The 24512-nt window shown below is 39.7% G+C and overlaps 1 protein-coding gene across 22 annotated transcripts in view; it reads right to left on the reverse strand.

Annotated features, from left to right (window-relative positions):
- LOC309843271 (uncharacterized protein) overlaps positions 1 to 24512 on the reverse strand; it is a 110009-nt gene that overhangs the window by 71032 nt on the left and 14465 nt on the right. For 13 of the 22 annotated variants that reach the window (XR_014300010.1, XR_014300017.1, XR_014300018.1 and 10 more), the window contains exons 1-2: positions 19280 to 21295; positions 19038 to 19200 (exon numbers count right to left, since the gene is read on the reverse strand). The exons of 2 other annotated variants lie outside the window; for them this stretch is intronic. Coding sequence is in view for 1 of the 20 variants with exons in the window: in XM_082688601.1 (XP_082544727.1) it covers positions 19280 to 19602 (323 nt within the window). In the remaining 19 variants the exon portion in view is untranslated. Of the gene's footprint in view, positions 1 to 19037; positions 19201 to 19279; positions 21296 to 24512 lie in introns of those variants that run through there. 7 more of the 22 variants (XR_014300013.1, XR_014300014.1, XR_014300015.1 and 4 more) reach the window with 1 other exon arrangement.

Here is a 24512-nt window from a genome sequence, read left to right on the forward strand (position 1 = left end):
AAAAGCATAAAAAAGGATGGAATGTTTCCAGAACAAGTAATGTACATTTTCCTTTCGGAAAGAAAAGCAGCAAATACGTATGAAAAATTGAGGGGCATAAGTTAAAGTAGAGTCTTAACATCATTTATTTATGTATTGAACTTAAGAACCACTGAAGTCGTCTTCATCACAGATCCTTAAAATGAGCAGAGACCGATATAACACGGCTATCAGATTACAGTCAGTAGATGTTAGAAAACATACGCTTTGTTTATCTTACACTTTCCTAAACAATCATGTGCAGCTTTCTTTTGTTCCAGGAGTCACTCAAGCATATAATAAGAGTTCCAGCAAGTTGAAAACCTCTTGCATCTGGTTATTTTCAGGCAGTTGTAAACTTGCTGCCTCCAAGTCAGTAGTTTTCTTATGTTGTCAGCAAGAATTTTAAAAAATGCCATCATCCCAATTCTTGTTACTAAAGGGCTGCTCTATCTTCAGTCCCTTCCATTAACCCTCATTAACAGTTTGCACTTACTTTTAAATAATTTTAAACATCTCTGATGCTTTCAAGGTATAAAGCACTTATGCTGCAGTGAGCAGATCTCACTTCTGGCTCCCTTAGCCGTTATGGCTTTTTTTCTCTTGAACCTGGAAGCAGATCTCCTACCATCAACCTGATGAACCCGTGACTGGTTTTCCCATACTGTTACAACTTTGCCTTGTCTTTGATCTTCTATTTGTTCATTCATTCATTCTTTCATATAACGGACATTTACATAATGTCTTCATGTGTCCTACACACATGTTGGATCAAATTCAAGATAAAATATGTGATGGATAAGGCACTAGAACAGAAATCCTGGATCCTCGTGTCAGCTCGTCATCTGTCAAGTATGTGACCTTGAGCAAGTCACTCTATAGACCTCTGTTAATAGGGGCTGGGCTATGTCATACCTGAAATCACTTATGGCTTTGAAATTCTACAATATCATTGTCACCCCAGGAATCAGAGCCAACAGACAAATCCATACCACGATGTTAGTAATTGAGATACCAATTTCAAGACATTTACATTTTCAGTGGTTGAATACAGGGGCTCTCCTAAAGGGAAGTAAGGGAATTCTGACTTTGGTATTTTGGGCACTTTAACGAGCCAATGAAGGAGTACCAGAAGAGAGAGTGCTCAGATTCCATTTAGGAGACTAGTCTTGACTATTAGTCTACTTGCTATCTGCAATTCATCTCCTGCCATTCTCTCTTAACTCTTCCCTTCCACACATCCCACGACTGCTCTCATCAATGTTACCAGATGACTTTCACAGAGTTAGATCCATGGGTCAGTCAACTGCTACTCCTCATCCGACTTGACTCATCGTCATCATTTGGTATATCTGATCACTCCCTCATTAAAACACTTTCTCTGTTGGGCATCTGTGACTCACCTACCTCTCTCCCTACCTCACTGGTCACTCCTCATTTTTCTTGACTGATTTCTTTTCTGCACCCTAAACCCCTAATGCTGGAGTGCTCCCACCCCTGAGTTGTTGGTCATCTCTTCTGCATGTGCTCACTCCTTTGGTGATCTTCTCCAATCCCTTGGTTTTAAACTCTTACCTCTATGCCCCAAACTCCACATTTGTATCTTTAACCAAGACCTCTTTCCTGAACTCCAGATTGTTATATGCAGATAGCTAATAGACTTCTAAAAAAAAGTATTCTTGATGTTATTGCCCAAACCTAATCCAGACAGTCCCAGACTTGGTGAGAGCTCATATGCCTACACTCATCTGCACAGCCAATTTCCTCACCTCCTTTAAGCCTTTGCTCTCTGCTCACCTTTTCAATGAACCTTGGCCCTCCTGATCAGGCCCCCCTGATCTCCCTTATCTGGATCTACCTTTTCTTTTTCCACAGCACTTACCACCTTCCCATGTCCTACAAAATTTACTTATCATATTTTTTGTTCATTTCCTGTCCTTCCAAGCTAGAATGTAAGCCATGGGAGGGCAGGAATTCTTTCCTGTTTGTTCATCCATGTATTTCAAGTACCTGGAATCATCTCAGGCACCTCATAAGTGCTTTATAGTCATCAAATAAATGTTGAATCATAGAGTGCTGAGTGATGGGCAAGTAAGGGAGAGTGGTTCTATAGCTATCAGATTACAGTCAACATGAGAAACTACATAGGAGATAATCAGCTTAATACAGCTTCATTCTAATTATCAAAGCCAAGCCTGCTGTCCTTGCTTGATCATTTGATAACCCTGAGGGTGGAGAGTATGTGAAGTTCACTTCTTCTCACTGTGGAGACCCTTGCTCTTCACCCACCAGAATTCTCAGAACAAATTATAATCTTGGGCTAAAGAAACATGAAGAGCTCTGTATTCATCCTGGCAGACTTAGAAGAGAGCCTATAAAATAACTATTTTATATCTGCTCTAAGAAATAGAAAAGAGAGGAGTAGTAATTAACAGGTATTGAGATCTAAGCCTGTGACAGATATTATCCTAAGATTTCACAAGTTTAAACTCATTTCTTCCTTACAATAACCCCTACCTCCTCACTTCTCATCTTTCTCCCCATTATTGGATCTGATCCATCTGGACAACAATCAGAAAGTAACAAAAGGGGGCGCCTGGGTGGCTCAGTGGGTTAAAGCCTCTGCCTTCGGCTCAGGTCAAGATCCCAGGGTACTAGGATTGAGTTCCACATCAGGCTCTCTGCTCAGCAGGGAGCCTGCTTCTTTCTCTCTCTGTGTGTACTTGTAATCTCTGTCTGTCAAATACATAAATAAAATCTTTAAAAATAAAAAAGAAAGTAACAAAAGCGCAATAGGTCAGAAGGGAAGATGCAAAACTAAAGAAATAGACCATGGCCTTTAATACTTCTAAAGAAAAATGTTATCTGTTAAGCACAGCTGCCATATGAAGCCAGGTTGAGAAATGTTTATGTTGACACACTGAAGGTCAAATGATCAAGGGTAATTAGATTTCTCCAAGGTGAATCATAGAGATGGCCTACTTAGAAGTAGATACAGAACTTTTGCTGTCCAGTCATAAATCAGCCCTGACATACGTAAGCATATTTCTAAGCATTTTTGCTTGTAGCTTCATCAATGATTTGATATATTTTCTGTTGCTACTCTTTTACAAATTTCATTAGGATCCCCCCCAAAAATTTACTAACTTACCCCTTCTCATCTCGCTATTATTTCTATTTTTTTCTTTTTTAATTTGAGAGAGAGAGAGAGAGAGAGAGCACCATTGAGTGGAGAGAAGGGCAAAGGGAGAGAACCCTCAAGCAGACACCCCCACACACTGAGCACGGAGCCTGATATGGGACTCTACCTCATGATCCATGAGATCCTGACCCAAGCAGAAACCAAGACTCAGACGCTTAACTAACCCCATCCACATGCCCCTCAGTATTATTTCAAGTGGCTTTGTATTACCCTACTTTGCCATCTCCATAACTACAAGGAAAAAATGTTTTTTCAACTAACTTCTTTGAGACCACCCTCTACCTGCTTTCAATCATGTTAACCTTCTCAAAGTTGAAGACTTGTTCATATATTTTCATCAACATATATGGCATTCATTTACTGAATTGCAATGACAGTGTTAAGTTCAAAGAGGCATTATCCACAGTCCCTCAATCAGAATTTAGTAGCAAATAGTAATGGAGAAACCAATACACTGAAATAGCTTCCTATAAGAACCTTAATGTTCATTAACAGAGGATTAGAGAAATAGACATTTATGTTCATGAAGTGGAATACTACAATTTTTTTAATTTTTTTAATTTTTTTTATAAACATATAATGTATTATTAGCCCCAGGGGTACAGGTCTGTGAATCGCCAGGTTTACACACTTCATAGCACTCACCATATCACACATCCTCGACAATGTGCATAACCCCATGGAATACTACAATTTAAATGAATAAATTAGATTTAAATATATAAGTATGGCTATTTTTTAAAATATATTGAGTGAAAAAGCAAATTTTCAAAAGATATATGCAATAATTACATTATGTTCCTTACCAAAAGAGATTACAAAATCACATTATGTATTATTACAAATAAACAGTGTGTAACCAAAAATTAAAAAACAAGAGATTGAGAGGTTAGGTACTAAATTCAGATTAGTGGTTACTTCTGGTGAAGGAGGAGGTGAATGGGATTGGAAAATGTGTGATGTGAACCTCAGTTTGATTGCTAAGATGCTATTTCTTTATTTAAAGAAAAATATTTGAAGCCAGGAATTTTAAATGGTAAACTTTCTTAGTTTGGGGTAGTAAGATATATGATATTTTTCTGTATTTTAATGCTTTTCCCCCAAATATTTTCCAAATTTATAAATGAAAGAGAAGAGAGAGGGAAAGGTATCACATCTAAAATACCAATCACAATAAATAGGAAGTGACAAAGGCTACAGAGAACATACTAGAGGTGTAAGCTAGCTTCAAGAAGGGAGCAGCACTAAGCAGGGTTGTGACATTACAATGGGGAGAGACCAGTGGATGGGAGTGTTCCTAGAAGTCTTCCTAAAAATGTTAGACTGGAGTCAGGCTTGAAGAATAACCCAAAGTCATACAGACTGAGGTGAACTAGAAGGGTACTCCAAGAAGGAGGAATGGCAGAAGGAAGACAAGGCTACAGGGAAGAATATGGAACATTCAGGAGAGACAGAGCCTCGGGAGACAGTCTTGACCTTGAATTTTAACTCTGCTATTTACTTGTTTAGTGACCTTAGGAGGGTCACTTAATCTCCCCAAAATTGTTTCTTCACTTGAACATGGGATAATATCTTGGAGGCTGCAGGATTACACAGGCTAAAGAAAGTCTATCCAAAGATGCCTACATATAGTGATACAGTAATGCTCACAAAGGAAGATTCTGATTAATGATTATCACACAGCACGAAGACTCAGGTCTCCTGATTCCAGAATCAGTGATCTTTTCATGACACCACATTGCTGATTTTGCAATTTAGCATTACCCTCTATTTGTGTGGCCAAAACTTTCACGGTAATAAAGCAAGAGACCTCAGTGGAGTCCTGGACAGTTCACTGGATCTCAGTTATAAATTATGCCTCTTTAAAACAGCATGGAAGTTCCTCAAAAAATTAAAAATAGAACCACCATATGATCCAGCAATTCCACTTCTGGGTATTTATCCAAAGAAAATAAAAACACTAACCAGGAAAGATATATGCTCCCTCATGTTCACTATAGCATTATTTATAATAGCCAAGACATAGAAACAACCTAAGTGTTCATTGGTGGATGAATTGGTAAAGAAATTGCAGTGTATATGTAGTTGAACAACAGAGGTTTGAACTGATTGGGTCCACTTATACAGATTTTTTTCAATAAATACAGTACAGTACTGTAAATGTATTTTTTCTTCCTTATGATTCTTAATAACATTTTCTTTTCTGTAGCTCACTTTGTTGTAATAATATAGTATATAATAATTTAACATACAAAAATATGTTTAATCAACAGCTTACATAAGTAAGGCTTCCAGCCAATAGTAGACTATTAATAGTTCAGTTTTTAGGGAGTCAAAAACTACACATAGATTTTTACTGTATGAGGTAGGGGTGGGATCAGTGCCACTAACCCCTGCATTGCCCAAAGGTCAATTGTCTACAGTGAAATATTATTTAGCCATAAAAAAGAATGAAATCTTGCCTTTTCAACCCAGATGGACCTTGAGGGCATTATGCTAAGTAAGAGAAGTCAAAGAAAGACAAAAGCTATAGGGTCTCCCTTATATGTGGAATCTAAGAGAGCAATAACAAAAACAACAACAACAAAACCCAAAATTGATCTTATAGGTACAGAGAACAGATTGGTGGTTACCAGAGGCGGTGGTGGAGGGCAGAAGGTGGGCAAAATGGGTGAAGGGAGTCAAAGGTACAAACTGCCAGTTGTAAAATAAGTACATCTTAGGGATATAATGTATAGTGTAGTGAACATGGTTAATAATATTGTATTGCACATTTGAAAGTTGCTAAGAAAGTAAATCTTAAATGTTTGCATCACAGAATGCCTGGGTGGCTCAGTCAGTTATGCATCTTCCTTGGGCTCAGGGTGTGATCATGGGGTCCTGGGATAGAGTCCTGCACAGGGCTCCCTGCTCAGCGGGGAGCCTGCTTCTTCCTCTGCCTGCCACTCCCTCTGCTTGTGCTGACTCTCCTGCTTGCTCTCTCTCTGACAAATAAATAAAATCTTAAAAAAAAAAAAAAGTTCTCACCATAAGAAAAAATACTATAATATGTATGGTGGCAGATATTAACTAGACCTATTGTGGTGATCATTTTGAAAATTATACAAATATTTAATTATTATGTCATGCACCTGAGACTAACATAATGTGGTATGTCAATTATACCTCAATTAAGAAAAATGTCTCTTTTTGGTGTACAAAACAACTCCAGACTCTACCTCTCCATGTTATTGGTGGTTCTCTTAAACATTTCTAACTATTTTGTCTGTCCTATATATGACCTTGAAACAGTCAAAGATAGAACTTTTGGTCAATTGGCTTCCCAAATGTTGAGTCAGCTGCTGGCCAAAATTTGGAATACCAAGTTTGTGTCAGCCAGGAAGTTAAAACAGGAGGTCATATGTTTAATGCCTTGAGGTCCCTGGTCTTCAAGATTTACCCAAAAAGAAAAAAAAAAAAAAAGCACACAGGACTTCAGTCATATTGTTGTTATTGATAAAGCAGTCACAGATTTGTTCAATGGACTCTAACATATTTTCCATTTTATTTAAGCTGTTACGCTTGTTAGGAAAGCAAGTTTAAAGAGCATTTAAAAAAAAAAAAAAAAAAACAACTTCATAAGACTTCCACAATGCTGTGTTATGTGAATGGTATATATTACTCTGAAAGTCCCCAGGCTTCTTTTATCTTACCCAGTATCAGTAAAGGGAGGCTCCATCCACATGATTCCCAAGCACACCTCACTCCAAAGCAAACTGATGGTCCCTTGCCACTCTACTGAGCCAGCTTTGAGCTAAGCCCAAATTTAGGCGATTGAATTATTTTTCTCAGTGAGGTTTTAGTGACCATTAGTACTATCCCAGGAAGTTGTCTTTTCTTGGAGATAAATTGCCATAGAAAACTGTTTTCTCTATTAGCACATATTTCCAAATTTCATTGCTCTGCATGGAAGGGAAGAAGCATATGTTGCTTCTCAATACCACTCACTTCAAACAATGGAGAAACACAGGGTTGTTTAGGCCACAGGACCAATGGACACACACCATCCAGAAATTTCCTTTTATCTGACAAAATGCCACAGACTAGCATTGATAACCTGTTATTTTTGTCCACCATCAACCTACTACTGCTGCCACCAACCCTTCAAAACAATATCAGAGCTCTCCAAATTCTTCACCAATCTCCCACCCTTTTCCAATACCTTTTCTTTCATCTCCCAAACAACAAGGAAACAGTTCTGTGATGTTATCAGGGTTAAATAACTTAATTAAAGACCTAACTTGGTCACGTTGTTTTTGGTTGCATTAATGTTGTCACAGAGGTGATTTGAAATGATCTCAGATGACATCTCAGCCCTTGACATAAACCCACCAAAGCCACAGCCAGGATTGGTTCTAGTGATTGACTTTCAGGGCTACATTCTAGATGAGGAAGCCAGAAAGAGGATGGGCCACACAGTCATGGGGAGCAGAATATGCCAACCCAAAATGTGCCTCTTTGGCATAGGTTTACTTTGAGCTGAAGGCAACTGAGAAGAAATAGATATAAGAAAACTTTGCTGCCCTCCATTTGCTTAAAAGCAGGATATGGATTCATAGAAGGGTTCACTTTTACCAGGAAAGACAGACATTACTGAAGACAACTCTAGACCCTTACCAGCCCAGAGAGGGCACCAGAGGATTCTATATAACAAACTCCACTAACTAGACCTTATCTGTCATTAGTTCCCCCATATATTAACCTTACAACAATTTACTACCCTAGACATTCAAAGTGTTTTTCCTTAGTCTTGTGCGTTCTCAAAAAATGTATTGCTCTTTTGTTAAGATGTTATATATGCCCAGGTTCTAACCACTCCTTCAAGTTACTCATTACTAAGTACTCCCATATGTACATAAGATGAAATTGTTAATAAACTCTTTAGGGTTTTTTTTCTTTTTCTTGTTAATCTGTCTTTTGTGAGTCTCATTTGCAAGGTTCAACCAATGAACCTAAGATGGGTAGAGGGAAAGAGACTTATTTTCCTCTCCTACAGAGCATACTAGAGGATAAGAGGACCTGCCTGGTAGGTGGCATTCTTTTATCTGCTCTAAAGAGCAGATTAACCGTTGCTAAGGTTATTGGTCTAGTGTCTTCTATGATTACAAAACCTTCCAACAATTACAGGTAAAGGATAAATAAAGATAGAAAAATCTCTGATCTTCTTTCCACTTCTAATTTTTCAAACTTCTGAAATTAAAGAAATCTTTTCTCTTTCTTTAAGAGAAGCAAAGACCATCAGGCACAGTATATCTGATGATACTTTAAAGTAACACTTTAGAGTTCATCCCTATGGATGGGGTAGGCAAAAGCACAGAAATCGATGCATGGGACTTCGATCAGCCATCACAGTTTTTCATTTTTTTTTTTTAAGATTTTATTTATCTATTTGACAGACAGAGATCACAAGTAGGCAGAGAGGCAGGCAGAAAGAGAGGAGGAAGCAGGATCCCCATGGAAGAGAGAGCCTGATGTGGGGCTCGATCCCAGAACCCTGGGATCATGACCTGAGCCGAAGGCAAAGGCTTTAACCCACTGAGCCACCCAGCCGGCCCTCATTTTATTTTTTGATTAACTTTTCTCATGCATAGCTGAAAAACACTAAACAGAATGAAAGGCAAGTTTTGTAATTAGACTAGATTGCCCAAGGCAAGAGAAAAAGAGAGACAAGCAAATCCTGTAATTCAGCTCCTAAGTAACATCCTCCACATGATAGAGCTTCTTCATACATTTTTTAATCAGGTTTTAAAGTTTTGCATGTATACATTGAAATGAGTGTTTCCTTCTGGAAAATGTATTAGTTTGCATCAAGGCTTTCATTTTCTCTTAAACACACCTTCTCCCCCATATTTTAAAACATATAGTACATAAAGGTGTGTGGCGGCAGGGAGGAAATGGAAAATATCATGAGAGAAACACGTGATAAAGCTTACAAAGATGGAAAACTGTGGGCTACCTGATTGAAGAGTTGAAGGCGTATACCCAAAACAGCACTGATGGCTCAATGTCATCTGGGTAGAAGGTTTCTCCTTGCTTTTGGACCAATACTATTTCTCATCAATAAATTATATAAAAGAATAAACCCAGCACATTGGTAACAAGTACATAAACTGAAAAGAATAGGAAAGATGATAAAATAAACATATTAAGACTCCAGAAGGTCTCAAGAAGTATAGGCCAGAACTAATAAGATATAATTCATAAGGATAATTGAAACAAGATGGGACCAGGGAGGGAGACAAAACATAAGAGACTCCTAATCTCAGGAAAAAAACTGAGGGTTGTTGGGGAGGGTGGGGGAGGGATGGGGTTGGTGGGTGATGGACATCAAGGAGGGTGTGTGCTGTGGTGAGTGCTGTGAATTGTATAGGACTGATGATTCACAGACCTGTACCCCTGGGGCAAATAATACATAACATATTACTTTTAAAAAAAGAGGGAAACAAAGAAAAAGAAAAAAAAATAGTTCTACACTGGGATATAGAACTCAGGTGCAAATTCAGAAAATGGTAGAAAACCAGAAACTAGGGTCTGTATTCAAAAAAGTCCTGAATACAGAATTAGAGAACACCCATGGCTTAAGTCAATTTAACTCCCTTATCTCCATCAGTTTTCTCATGTAAAAAATAGGCATAACACTATCAACCTCTAGAGATTGTTAGGCTGTTTAAATGAGATGACATGTGAGACCAAATCTTATAGCAGTCTGTGTGGGCAGACGTCTTGTGAGCCCACACATAATGTCAGGATCAGGTCAAACAATATCATGTCTCTAGTGTGCTCAGTATTGATCAAACCAAGGGAATGATACTATGATCAGGTATAAGGGGCCTTGATTTTAGAGAAAGGGAGGAAGTCAGAAAGCATTTCTTGTGCATCTTTTTATGTGTCTAATAGGAGGCTCCAAGGATATTCATGAGAAGCCATGGTCTCCCTCAAGGGGCTCTTAATGTGGAAACAAAGGACAGTAATGTTCATCTAGAAGAAGTTGGTCGGTGTGTTGCCAGTTCCATAAACAAAGTCCATGAGAAAGAATTATCTGAATGACCTTTCTGTCACCCACTGTCTAACCCAGCATTTGTATCTACATAATAAACATTTTTTTTCAAGAATGAATGATGTTAAGTTTTACTTGGAAAGGTGAAGATCTAGGGAGAACAAGAAACTCTTTAATATTTTGAAATTCTAACTTATGAGGGAATTGACCTATATTTTGTAGCTCCAGAGAGAAGAAGTGAGGCAAAAGTTTGAAGGGACAGGGAGGCAGATTTGAGTTTTCTACAGAAAAACTTTCTAGTAATGAAAGCTGCTGAAACAGAAAGGATGAGTTGAAGAACTGGTAAATGCTCCAACATTGAGAATGTCCAACCAGGGGCTGCAAAGGAAAGTCAGGTGCTGTAGAAGAAATTCCTACACTGGGCCATTGGCAGCTGAACTATGTGAGAAAAGAATTGCTTTCCATTTCAGAGGGGGTCATCAGAGGTTTAAAGGCTATAGTCCTCATACCCAGGGCCTATTTGTAAAGCCTATTGCTCTAAGGGCTGGGAAATTTGACTGGGCAATACCACTTGGTTCAATCACAGAAAACAAGGAGGATGACAACTTTAAAAATTACCTCAGGTTGTAATGAGGACTCCACGAACTATGTGGCATCTAGTATTGGTCTGTAGAGATGTACAGTCCAGTATTCAGGCACCATGACAGAAACTTCTTCTGGAGTTCTTAGCTCCACCATGGAGGTCTGAATCAGAAAAGCTACTCCACAACTGGTAAAGTACATGAAAGGAATTTTTGCCAGTGAACTTGCAGAAGAATCATTGCTTCAGATGTAATAGCTTATGTGACAATTTCCAGGTGCAGATTCATGATCCTTAAGACAGTAACTTCCCTAAGCGTACCTTGAATGAAGTGAGTAAGAGGAGCAGACCCCAGACCAGAATGAAAGGTGGATCCATGTCTTCACTAGGGGCTGGCCTCCATGTCCTAAGATCTGGACACCTCATGCCAAATTGCCCATAAGAAAAAATACTAATATCAGCACTGTTGGTCCTGGGTCATGGCAGACACTGTGAAGATGGTACACAAATGTCCTATATTGGATAAACATTACTCTATAACAGCAAAAATATTTGTTGCTGTAAGATTAGTCAAGGTTATTGTATTTTATCTGGGTCTGAGAAGCTTAAAGCTTGGCCTTCTTTGTGCATCTCTATTCAAAGATCACAAGCTATGAGGTCTTTTCGTGAGATATTTGCCTACCTAATTAAGACAAACTCTCGATATCAGGGAGAGAGTCAAGATGGCGGAGGAGTAGCAGAAACATCGGGTCACAGGAGTTCAGCTAGATAGTTATCAAACCATTCCAAACACCTACAAACCCAACAGGAGATCTAAGAGAAGAGAAGCAATTCTAGAAACAGAAAACAGATCACTTTCTGAAAGGTAGGATGTGCGGAGAAGTGAATCTGAAGCGACAGGAAGATAGACCGCGGAGAGAGAGGCCAGCTCCTGGCAAGCTGCAGAGCAGCTGAGCACAAAATCTGAACTTTTAGAAGTCTGCTCCATTTAGGGACATCACTCCAGAGGCTAAGCGGGGATGGAGCCCTCAGGGGTCCCCACAGGGAAAGTGTGGTCTCAGGTCCCATCGGGTCACAGAAGGACTGGGGGTATTTGAATGTGGCACAGCTCACAGGTATCATAGCAGGAAGCTGACTACAGAGACAGAGCAGAGGAGTGAGCTCTCAGCTTGAGGTGACCTTAAACTGTGATCTGTGGCACAGCTGAACCACTGCTCTTGGAGCAGGGACCCCACAAGTGGCAGATCCAGGGAGATCCACCTTCCTCTGCCAGGAGAGCAGAGCAGAAGGAATCTCCTGGGTTTGGAGACTCTAAACAGGGCTGTTTGCCAGAGAAAGAGACACTAGGTCACAGGCCAGGTGAGCTCAGAGCACGGCCGGAGACCAGAGAGATGGGAGTGATTGATAGCTTTTGTCTGAGGTCACACTGAGGAATGGGGCCCTGAGCTCTTGGCTCCTCCGGGCCAGAGACTGGGAGGCCATCATTTTCATTACCATCCTCCAGAGCTCTACGGAAAGCATTCAGGAAACAAAAGTTCCCGAGAGCAGATTACTTAGCCCAGCCCCTGGCAAGGGCGGCACAATTCTGCCTTGGGCAAAGACATTTGAGAATCACTACAAAAGGCCCCTCTTCCAGAAGATCAGCAAGAACATCCCGCCAAGACCAAACTCACTGATCAAGAACAGCAGAATTCCAGAAGAGATGAAAGCAAAGCATGGAATTCATGGCTTTTATCCCATGATTCTTCAGTCTTGCAAAGTCAATTAATTTTTTTTAATGTTAGTTTTTTCTTATTCTAATTTTCCTAACTTTTCCTCTTTCCACCTTTAATGTTTTTGAACTAGTTTATCTTAACAATACCTTTCTAAAAAAAAATTTTTTTAAACCTTCATTATTATAGACATACTATATCCTTCATTGTACCTAACTTTATTTTTTGGATACATATAGGGTTTGTACTTCTAAAAAATTTTGGGATACAATTTCTTCTAATAGATCAAAATATACCCTAAATCTAACACAGGGCTTTGTTCTAGTCTCCAACCTGAGCAAATTCTCTCCACTTTCTTTTTCTTTTTCCAACCAACTTACCTTATCAATTCCTTTTTTAGAATTTTTTAAAAATTTTTATCTTTACAGTTATATTCTATTCCTTTATCATGTTTACCCTTATTTTTGTATATATATGTTTTCTTTCTTTAAAATTTTGGGAAGTAGTTTCATCTAAGAGACCAAAATACACCCAAAATCAAGCGGGTGGCTCTGTTCTATTCCCCAGGCTAATATATATACTTTTTAAAAAAATTTTTTTTAATTTCTTTTAACCCCCTTTCTTCTCCCCCCAATTTGGGGTCTCTTCTGATTTGGTTAGTATACATTTTTCTGGGGTCTTTGCCATCCTTAATATTTTATTCTCTCATTCATATATTCTTATCTGGATAAAATGATAAGGCAGAAAAAATCACCACAAAAGAAAGAACAAGAGGCAGTACCAAAGGTTAGGGATCTAATCAATATGGACGCTGGTAATATGTGAGACCTAGAGTTAAGAATGACAATTCTCAAGATGCTAGCTGGGCTCAAAAAAGGCATGGAAGATATTAGAGAAATGCTGTCTGGAGAAATAAGAACCTTTCTGGAGAAATAAAAGAATGAAAAATCTAACCTAGTTAAAATTTAAAAAGCTATTAATGAGGTGCAATAAAAAATGGAGGCTCTTACTGCTAGGATAAATGAGGCAGAAGAGAGAATTAGTGACATAGAAGACCAAATGATGGAGAATAAAGAAGCTAAGCAAAAGAGAGACAACTAACTACTGGACTACGAGGAGAGAATTCAAGAGATAAGTGATACCATAAGATGAAACAATATTAGAATAATTGGGATTCCAAAAGAAGAAAGAGAGAGGGGAGCAGAAGGTATATTAGAGCAAATTATAATAGAGAATTTCCCTTATATGTCAAAAGGGAACAAGCATCAAAATCCAGGAGGTGCAGAGAATCCCCCTCAAAATCAATAAGAATAGGTCCACACCCTGTCATGTAATAGTAAAACTTACAAGTCTTAGTGATAAAGAGAAAATCCTGAAAGAAGCCCGGGACAAAAAGTCTATAACATACAATGGTAAAAATATTAGATTGGCAGCAGACATATCCACAGAGACCTGGCAGGCCAGAAAGGACTAGCATGATATATTCAGAGCACTAAATGAAAAAAACATGCAGTCAAGATTACTATATCTAGCTAAGCTATCATTGAAAACAGAAGGAGAGATAAAAATCTTCTAGGACAAGAAAACAAAAAACAAACAAACAAAAAAACTAAAAGAATTTGCAAACACCAAACCAACCCTACAGGAAATATTGAAAAAGGTTCTCTAAGCAAAGAGAGAGCCTAAAAGTAGTAGACCAGAAAGGAAAAGAGACAATATACAGTAACAGTCACCTTACAGACAATAATACAATGGCACTAAATTCATATCTCTCAATAGGTACCCTGAATGTAAATGGGTTAAATACCACATTCAAAAGACACAGGGTATGAGAATGGACTAAAAGAAAAAATCAATATGCTGTCTACAAGAAACTCAATTTAGACCCAAAGTCACCTCCAGATTTAAAGTGAGGAGGTGGAAAACCACTTACCATGCTAATGGACACCAAAAGAAAGTTGGGGTGGCAATCCTTCTATCAGATCAATTAGATTTTAAGCCAAAGACTATAATAAGAGATGAGGAAGGACACTATATCATACTCAAAGGGTCTGTCCAACAAGAAGATCTAACAATTTTTAATACCTATGCCCCTAACATGGGAGCAGCCAAGTATTTAAAACAATTAATAACAAAATCAAAGACACACATCAACAATAATACAATAATAGTAGGGTACTTTAGCACTCCCCTCACTGAAATGGACAGATCATCCAAACAAAAGATCAACAAGGAAATAAAGGCCTTAAATGACACACTGGACCAGTTGGACATCACAGATATATTCAGAACATTCCATCCCAAAGCTACAGAATACACATTCTTCTCGAGTGCACATGGAACATTCTCCAAAATAGATCACATCCTGGGTCACAAATCAGGTCTCAACCAGTACCAAAAGACTGACATCATTCTCTGCATATTTTCAGACCACAATGCTCTGAAGCTAGAGGAAAGTTGGAAAGAACCCAAATACATGGAGGCTAAACAACATCCTTCTAAAGAATGAATGGGTCAACCAAGAAATTCAAGAAGAATTGAAAACATTCATGGAAACCAGTGAAAATGAAAACACAACTGTTCAAAATCTTTGGGACGCAGCAAAGGCAGTCCTGAGAGGAAAGAATATAGCAATACAAGCCTTTCTCAAAAAAAAAAAAAAAGAAAGGTCCCAAGTACACAATCTAACCCTTCACCTAAAGGAGCTGGAGAAAGAATAGCAAAGAAACCTGAAACCAGGAGGGGAAGAGAAATCATAAAGATCAGAGCAGAAATCAATGAAATAGAAACCAAAGAACAGTAGGACAAATCAATGAAACTAGCAGCTAGTTCTTTGAAAGAATTAATAAGATGGATAAACCCCAGCCAGACTTATCAAAAAGAAAAGAGAAAGGACTCAAATTAATAAAATCATGAATGAAAGAAGAGAGATCACAACCAACATCAAAGAAATACAATTATAACAACATAGTATGAGTAACCATAAGCCAGCAAATTTGACAATCTGGAAGAAATGGATGCATTCCTAGAGATATATAAACTACCAAAACTGAACCAGAAAGAAATAGAAAATCTGAACAGACCCATAACCAGTAAGGAGATGGAAGCAGTCATCAAAAATCTCCCAACAAACAAGAGTGCAGGGCCAAGAGGCTTCCCAGGAAAATTCTACCAAACATTTAAAGAAGAATTAATTCCTATCTCCTGAAATTATTCCAAAAAATAAAAATGAAAGGAAAACTTGCAGACTCATTTTATGAGGTCAGCATTACCTTGATCCCAAAACCAGACAAAGACCCATCAAAAAAGAGAATTCACAGACCAATATCCTTGATGAACAGAAATGTGAAAATTTTCACCAAAATATTAGCCAAAAGGATCCAACAGTACATTAAAGGGATTATTCACCACGACCCAGTGGGATTTATTCCAGGGCTGCAAGGTTGGTTCAACATCCACAAAGCAATCAATGTGATTCAATACATTAATAAAAGAAAGAACAAGAACCATGTGATACTCTCAATAGATGCCGAAAAAGTATTTGACAAAGTACAGCATCCTTTCTTGATCAAAACTCTTCAAAGCGTAGGCATAGAGGGTACATACCTCAATATCATCAAAACCATCTAGGAAAAACCCTCAGCAAATATCATTCTCAATGGAGAAAAACTGAGAACTTTTCCACTAAGGTCAGGAACATGGCAGGGATGTCCATTATCACCACTGCTATTCAACATAGTACTAGAAGTCCTAACCTCAGCAATCAGACAGCAAAAAGAAATGAAAGACATCCAAATCAGTAAAGAAGAAGTCAAACTCTCACTCTTTACAGATGATATGATATTTTATATGGAAAACCCAAAGGACTCCACTGCAAATCTGCTAGAACTTGTACAGGAATTCAGGGAAGTGTCAGGATATAAAATCAATGCTCAGAAATCAGTTGCATTTCTATACACCAAAAGCAAGAAAAAAGAAAGAGAAATTAAGGCATCAATCTATTTACAATTGCACCCAAAACCATAAGATACCTAGGAATAAACCTAACCAAAAAGGCAAGGAATCTATACTCAGAAAACTATAAAGTACTCATGAGAGAAACTGAGGAAGACACAAAGAAATGGATAAATGTTCCATGCTCATGGATTGGAAGAACAAATATTGTGAAAATGTCTATGCTACCTAAAACAATCTGCACATTTAATGCAGTCCTTATCAAAATACCATCCATTTTTTTCAAAGAAATGGAACAAATTATCCTAAAATTTATATGGAACCAGCAAAGACCTCGAATAGCCAGAAGAATGTTGAAAAAGAAAACCATAGTTGGTGGCATCACAATTCCAGACTTCAAGCTCTATTACAAAGCTGTCATCATCAAGACAGTATGGTACTGGAACAAAAACAGACACATAGACCAATGGAAAAGAATAGAGAGCCCAGAAATAGACCCTCAACTCTATGGTCATCTGATCTTTGACAAAGCAGGAAAGAATGTCCAATGGAAAAAAGACAGTCTCTTTAACAAATGGTGTTGGGAACATTGGACAGCCACATGCAGAAAAATGAAATTGGACCATTTCCTTACACCACACATGAAAATAGACTCAAAATGGATGAAGGACCTCAATGTGAGAAAGGAATCCATCAAAATCCTTGAGGAGAACACAGGCAGCAACCTCTTTGACCTCAGCCACAGCAACTTTTTCCTAGAAATATAGCCAAAGGCAAGGGAAGCAAGGGCAAAAATGAACTATTGGGACTTCATCAAGATCAAAAGCTTTTGCACAGCAACAGAAACAGTTAACAAAACCAAAAAACAACCTACAGATTGGGAGAAGATATTTGCAAACGACATATCAGATAAAGGGCTAGTAACCAAAATCTATAAAGAACTTATCAAACTCAACACCCAAAGAACAAATAATCCAGTCAAGAAAAGGGCAGAGGACATGAACAGACTTTTCTGCAAAGAAGACATCCAGATGGCCAACAGACACATGAAAAAGTGCTCCACATCACTCGGCATCAGGGAAATACAAATCAAAACCACAATGAGATACCACCTCACACCAGTCAGAATGGCTAAAATTCCCAAGTCAGGGAATGACAGATGCTGGCAAGGATGCAGAGAAAGGGGAACCCTCCTCCACTGTTGGTGGGAATGCAAGCTGGTACAGCCACTCTGGAAAACAGCATGGAAGTTCCTCAAAGAGTTGAAAATAGAGCTACCCTATGTCCCAGCAATCATGCTAGTGGGTATTTACCCTAAAGATATAAATGTGTGATCCGAAGGGGCACGTGCACCCGAATGTTTACAGCAGCAATGTCCACAATAGCCATACTATGGAAAGAACCTAGATGTCCATCAACAGATGAAAGAATAAAGAACATGTGGTATATATATATATAATGGAATACTCTGCAGCCATTAAAAGAAATGAAATCTTGCCATTTGCAATGACATGGATGGAACTAGAGGGTATTACACTGAACAAAATAAGTCAATCAGAGAAAGACAATTATCATATGATCTCCCTGATACGAGGAATTTGAGAGGCAGGGTGGGGGCTTGGGGGTAGGGAAGGAAAAAATGAAAAAAAGATGGGATCAGGAGGGAAACAAACCATAAGAGACTGTTAATCTCACAAAACAAACTGAGGGTTGCCAGGGGACGTGGGTACGGAGGCAGTGGCTGGATTATAGAATTGAGGAGAGTATGTGTTATGGTGAGTGCTGTGAAATGTATAAGCCTGACGATTCACACACCTGTACCCCTGGGGCAAATAATACAGTATATGTTAATAAATTAAAAAGATATGCATATTAAATAATATATAAAGGGACGCCTGGGTGGCTCAGTTGGTTAAGCAGCTGCTTTCGGCTCAGGTCATGATCCCAGCGTCCTGGGATCGAGTCCCGCATCCGGCTCCTTGCTCCGTGGGGAGCCTGCTTCTCCCTCTGACTCTGCCTTCCACTCTGTCTGCCTGTGCTCGCTCTCGTTTGCTCTCTCTCTGACAAATAAAAAAAAAAAAAATCTAAAAATAATATATAAATATTTTAGTCTGTGATTAGAGTTGCACATAAAATTCTATAAAATGTTAAAAAAAAAAAAAAAGACAAACTCTCTGAGATCTTAAAGTAAGATTTGAATAGTAAATCTAAATTGTCCTTTCGGGAAATTTGTGTACATGTCTTTCTCTAAAAGTTGTATTTCCTTGCTTTGTTAAAAAAAAATCCACTTAAGATACAAGAAGAAAAGAAAAAGAGGAAGGAAGAGAGGGAGGAAATTGGGAGGAAGGGAGGAAGGGAAGAAAGCAGGCTAGATCTTTTTCTTTCCAGACCTCATAACTGAGACCCAGGGTTTGTGGACATCTGACAACGCAGGGTCCTCTGCCTGCTGCTCTTTTATGACTGATACCATGTCAGGTCCTTGATCATACTTTAAAGCTAATGGCTGGTTCTTGGTTCTCCCATCCAAGTACTAACCAGGCCCGACCCTGCTTAGCTTCCGAGATCAGACGAGAGGTTCATGGTTCTCACTGGCCATATGCACTGTTGCTTCACCTCTGGGTCCACTGACTAAAATCCAGGTAAAGAGAACAATCCCGAATTTCCTATGCAGAGATGCTTGTAGACGCTAAACCAAAGGCTTAACAGAAAAGGAAAGTAAAGCCGTGAAAGGTCCATTTCCAAAATTAACAAACAGAGAAAGCCTGAAAACCACCTACCCCAGGGCTCCGTCTCGTCTCCAAGAAAGATCAGGCTCTAACTCTGCACTCCAAACTCTCCATCCCAGGCCACGTCGACCGCACCACGCGGCAGTTCTGTCACGTGAGGAACGGTTTGAGATCCTCCGCGGTGCCGTTTCACACCTTCCGGTGCTCGTTTCCACAGAGCGTGAGTGCGCGGCCGCCGCCAGCCCCGCTGCGAGCGCAGGTCGCGGAGCGAGGCCTGCCGCAGAGGTTACGTTTGTTCGGCAACTGCCTCCAGGCTGTGCGAGTTGAGACCATGAGAAGCAAGTGAAAGTGAGACGCCCTCGGACATGTGCCATCAACGGAGCAGAACAGCGAAGGGCCCCACTCAGGGCCCAGAACAAAGGACAGAGCGGGGCTTCTCCTCAGCCGGGCCACAGACCAAAGCGCTCCCGGAGGCCCATGGCGGTCCTTCTGAAGGAACGCCAGAACCCAGAGCGGCAGGTCGCAAACAGTCCTTGCAGCCAGCTCTGCAGCCTAGATTTAATGGCTTCCGTCCACACGGTGTCAAAGGCCTCACCACACGACCTCCCCTGAGGAACTGCTGACTGGACGGTACCACCTTCCCGCCACGGCCACTGGCCACAAGTCGTGAGAGGAAATTCAGGCTCAAAACCCGCTCGGGCTATCATCCACGCCGCGTGTTTCACTTAACTTCTAAACGTTCAGATAAATAGAAACCTCATCAGTAAACATTGTGACAGTTATCTCTTTAACTGTCATTTATATAAACTTTTGCACATCCCTTTCTAAATCAAGCTCAGAGGGATCAGTTGTTCAAGTATAAACATATTTAGCAGAATTCTGTCATTTCCTCCTATGTATATTCATTTGCGAATGACTCACTTCATACATCTTCATAAACCTGAGAGACTATCTTGCTGAGTTCTTCACGGATGCAGGCAAGGCTGTCGCCGGAGGGGAACGCTGACAATGGATGCAGGATTCAGCCATGGCGCGGCAAGGAGCTGGAAGCCGTGGCCCTGGGAGTATTTGAATCCGTCTTCGGGTCCAAGAAGTGTCACGGAGGTTCACCTGAAATAATCCTATCCCTTTCTCTTAGCTTGTTTGGTACCACCTGAGCCTCTAACTCTTTATTCAACATTATCTTTCCCATCTGCTCTCGTCAGTGTTGGGCGCCTGTGGACCAGCTCCAGGCTGATTGGTTTTTATGGGCAACATGATCTCAGTTTTACGCACCTACCTAGGACGATCCCAAGGACAAAGAGGTTGAACAATCCATTAACTATAATAAGCAACTACACATCCCGAGATAGCTACAGCATGTATTTGATTTCGAAAGGAAAGGCTGAATTAAAACATGTCCCAAAATGTCTAACCTCCAACATACAGAAATAGTATTTTCTGTTCTCCATGCTCTGGTGAGCGGTGCTACAAGAAATCACGTCTCAGTCTCACTCAATCAGACTTCCCAGCCCTTAAATCTTATTTTAAGATCTGACACTACAGCAAGAAAAAGATCCTCTTGAAAGCCCTCCTCACGATGATCTGTGGGCAAAGCCTGCAGAAAGTGCACAAGCACACACACACACACACACACACACACACACACACACATAGGCGCGCCCGTGCACGCGCGTTCTTTTAAAGGAAAAATGTGTTGTTGCTTTATGTAGGAAACTTGTTTCTTCAGTAACTTTATAATTACATGCTCCTGTTGGCTTAAATTTATAAAACCTCAGTCATGAAAACTGAGTCAAATACAGAGTTATCTGAGAAAGTCAATTGATATTCCTAGCCGGGGTTGATGACAGGCATTGGAAAATCACTGCTATTATTTATTTCAAAATTTAGTTCAGTACAAAGTAACCTACTTGGATCTCATTTGTCCACATTACTGTAAAAGTTTTTGCTTACTTGATTTTGATAAGAATTCCCTCTTAAGACTCATCTCTCTTTGTACCCCTGTTATATTGATGAGCTCAGTCTGTTTCTTTGGCTGACCTTTCAAACAAAGATACTTGCTTTTCCTTTTACTCCAAATCTTCATGATCCCGTAATAATGATTATGACGGCATATGATCACACTGTATATATTAATGACGAGACAGAGCTGGCCACATGTCTTCACAGCTTACTGATCCCACTGATGCGAGCTGTCAGGCTGCCTCCTTGCAACTTGCATTTCAAGGTAATTAAAAACTAGCTTTTTTTAGCAGCTTGAACTTTGTTTTGCAGTGAATTGGAAATATCGCATGCTGCAGAAATAGAGAATGTACCAGTCACCTGCTCGGCTTTAAGCAAGGGAAGGTGTGAAATACAGGTACTGGAGTTAATCATGTACCCAGAGTAAGGGCTTTCAAGCTCTTGAGTGTGTTTCTTTATTCATTGTTTTGCCTGAGGAAAGAATGCTAAAGTGCAGAGGGAGTGTCATCTTCAGACTGCAGTTTAGTCACTTACCAGGTTCAAAGCCAGGGTGAAGAAAGAGGCAGGCATGCATCAATGGGCACAGGCTGTCCAGAAGAATGCCCATGCCAGCAAGGCTGACCTCTGGGGACAGAAAAGGAGGAGTGGGGTGATGGGAAGAATGACTCTTCACTGGGTTCTCTCTTGTTCCATTCGAACATTTCACCTGATGTTCATATTACTTTAAAAACAAACAAATCTAGCACTAGCTAAACAGTGTTTGCCCCTCCCAGCACTGGGACAACCCCAACTGATCCCAAAGGTCAGCATGAGCAAAATGGCACAGTAGCCTTGGCTGCTTCCTGGAGGCCCAGCTCGTCACTTCCTTTCCTCTCAACCTCAGCCAGTGTCCTCAGACTCTCACCCTGGCAAAGCAAGTGTCCAAGAAACAACCTGCTTTCCTGAGTACAAATGAAGGGTAACAGTTGTGCTTTCTTACATACACATTATAAAGCAATGTCAAACTTAAAGAAACCACAGAAATCTTCATTGAGAATGTTGGGAACGAATTTTCCTAGCTTATGCAATTGGTTGGGGAAGATCCCTGTTTGTGTTCTGGTTTGGAGGGGAGAGGAATATCTAGGCAGGGAAGAGGAGGGCTGTTATGACGAGCAGAAGATGGGGTCCTGCGCTGGAGAGTGGTCCCCAGGGCAGCAAGCTGGGCCTGACTGAGCAGACCTCTATGCAGAATGCTGGGAAAACAGGGTTCTTGCTCCCAGTTCCTCCACATGTTGCTGTTGTCTGCGAGACTCCTGAGCACAACCATGGATACCTTCAATGTGGTATATAGCCATTCCACCCAGCAGAACCCTGAGCTAGTGGAAATATTTCTGCCAGTTTCTTTAGGAGATTGCTCTAACCTTCCTTAGCTGCTTGACTTTACTCCTTTTCTCCTTTCTGCCTTTCAATGTCTTCTTTTGATACTGCTTCGAACCTAAATCTCCTTCTAGTCACACATGTATGCATTAGAACACAGTAAGACAAAAATTTGCCTACTCGAGGATTAAATTTTTTACCTCTAGGCAGTTAGGAGGGTCAAACTCATTATTCCCCTATTTGCTGTTTCCTGTATGGCACCAAACAGTAAAAATGCTGATAAAAGTCTTGTGTTATGACTCTGTGGCTTCTCCGCATGCCCATGTTATTCTGCAGAGAAGCTGACACAGGCATACCAGCTCTTGTTGCTGAATATTCCATGAGATCCTCTCAAAGACATCTACTCTTGTGTCCATATAGGAAATTATTACATTAAGTATTGTTGACTCTTTTTTCCAAAATTAAAACATCTTTTTTGCTTTTGCCAGTTGTAAACTAATAAATACCTCCTTTATAAAATTCTAACACCAGGGAACCGGACAAAATTGTAAATGAAAGTCCTCTTTGTAATCTTCCCTGACTGGGATATCTACTGTTACCAATTTGGTATATATTTTTAGAGATATCTGTTATACACAATCATTAATGAATGTATACTCTGCATGCTATGCCAGAATTCTGTTCCAAGAGACAAAATCTAATGCAAGGTATCTTGAGCACAAAAGTTCTCGCATAACTTAAAATCTCCAGCTAGTTTCAGGCATCGCTTGATCCAGGGACTAAAATGGTATTACCAGGACTCACTTTCCTAATATTTGCCATTCTCCATGTTGGGATTATTCTTGGGATCCATATGGTGTCCACCAGCAGCTCCAGGCTCACCTGTCCTCAGGTTAAATTCTAGCTATAAAAGGTAGAGAATCTATTCCTACTATTTTCTTACATGAGTCTTAGGGTTTGCATGGATCAGTATGTCTCAAATGACCATCTCCAAATCAATCAATAAACCTAGGAAAATGAAATATTCTGATTTATCAAGCTTGAGTCTCACATGTACCCTTGGAGCCAGCTGTGAAATGAACCACCTAGGCATATGGACTAAGGGTGGAAGCTTCCAGAAAATTGTGGACTACTGACAGAAGAGTGCTGTCAACAATGCTGATAAGCAAATGCAACAACTGTCTCCAATACATTCACTTCTTTCAACATCAACATCAGGGCCAACTAAATGATTTGTGGGACTCAGTTCACAATGAAAATTAGGGATCCATGCTTGAAAAGCAGTAAAAAAAAAAAAAAAAAGAAGTGCTATTAATGGTACTAAAATATAAAAGTATTTTCATTCTTCTACAGTCTTCTCATCAACTAATCATGGTGGGGCTTTTTTTTTTTTTTTTTACTGTGTCATGTTCTGAATAAAGAAAAATTAAAAGTTCAGAGTATTAGCATGGATATGACCATTCATATTTAAATTTTCTGTGTCAGTTTCACATGCAAACATAAAGCTTTTAACTCATGTATGGATTATCAGAATTATAAAACTTGTATTTTGCAGCTCATACCTGTACATACATTTCAGTCTTAGGCAAAACCATGGAAAGTAACCCAACAGTCTTAATTTCACTCCCTGATAGGTACACTTTCTATCACACTGTCTACTTTCAGCTTACTGGTGAGTGAGAGAAGATTTAAAGAAAATATAATTGTGTGTTTCTCTCCTGTTCCTTTATTTCTATGCCAACATTTTCAGCACAAGTGGTGGGCAAATACACAGGTGTAAGACAAGTATGAAAGGACATGCTAGGGTTTCTTGGTCATTTACATTTCTTAGAATGCCATTACATCTTTCTGGCTTTGGATGGAACACATGGCTTCTTGGAGCTGTCAGGGTTCCCACCTGCTCAGCGGGAAGGGTACTTGATTGAGTCTCACTAAACTCCCACACGTGGTGGATTAACTGGAATTC

This window comes from Mustela nivalis (assembly GCF_964662115.1).
Source record: "Mustela nivalis genome assembly, chromosome: 10".
Lineage (NCBI taxonomy): Eukaryota > Metazoa > Chordata > Mammalia > Carnivora > Mustelidae > Mustela > Mustela nivalis.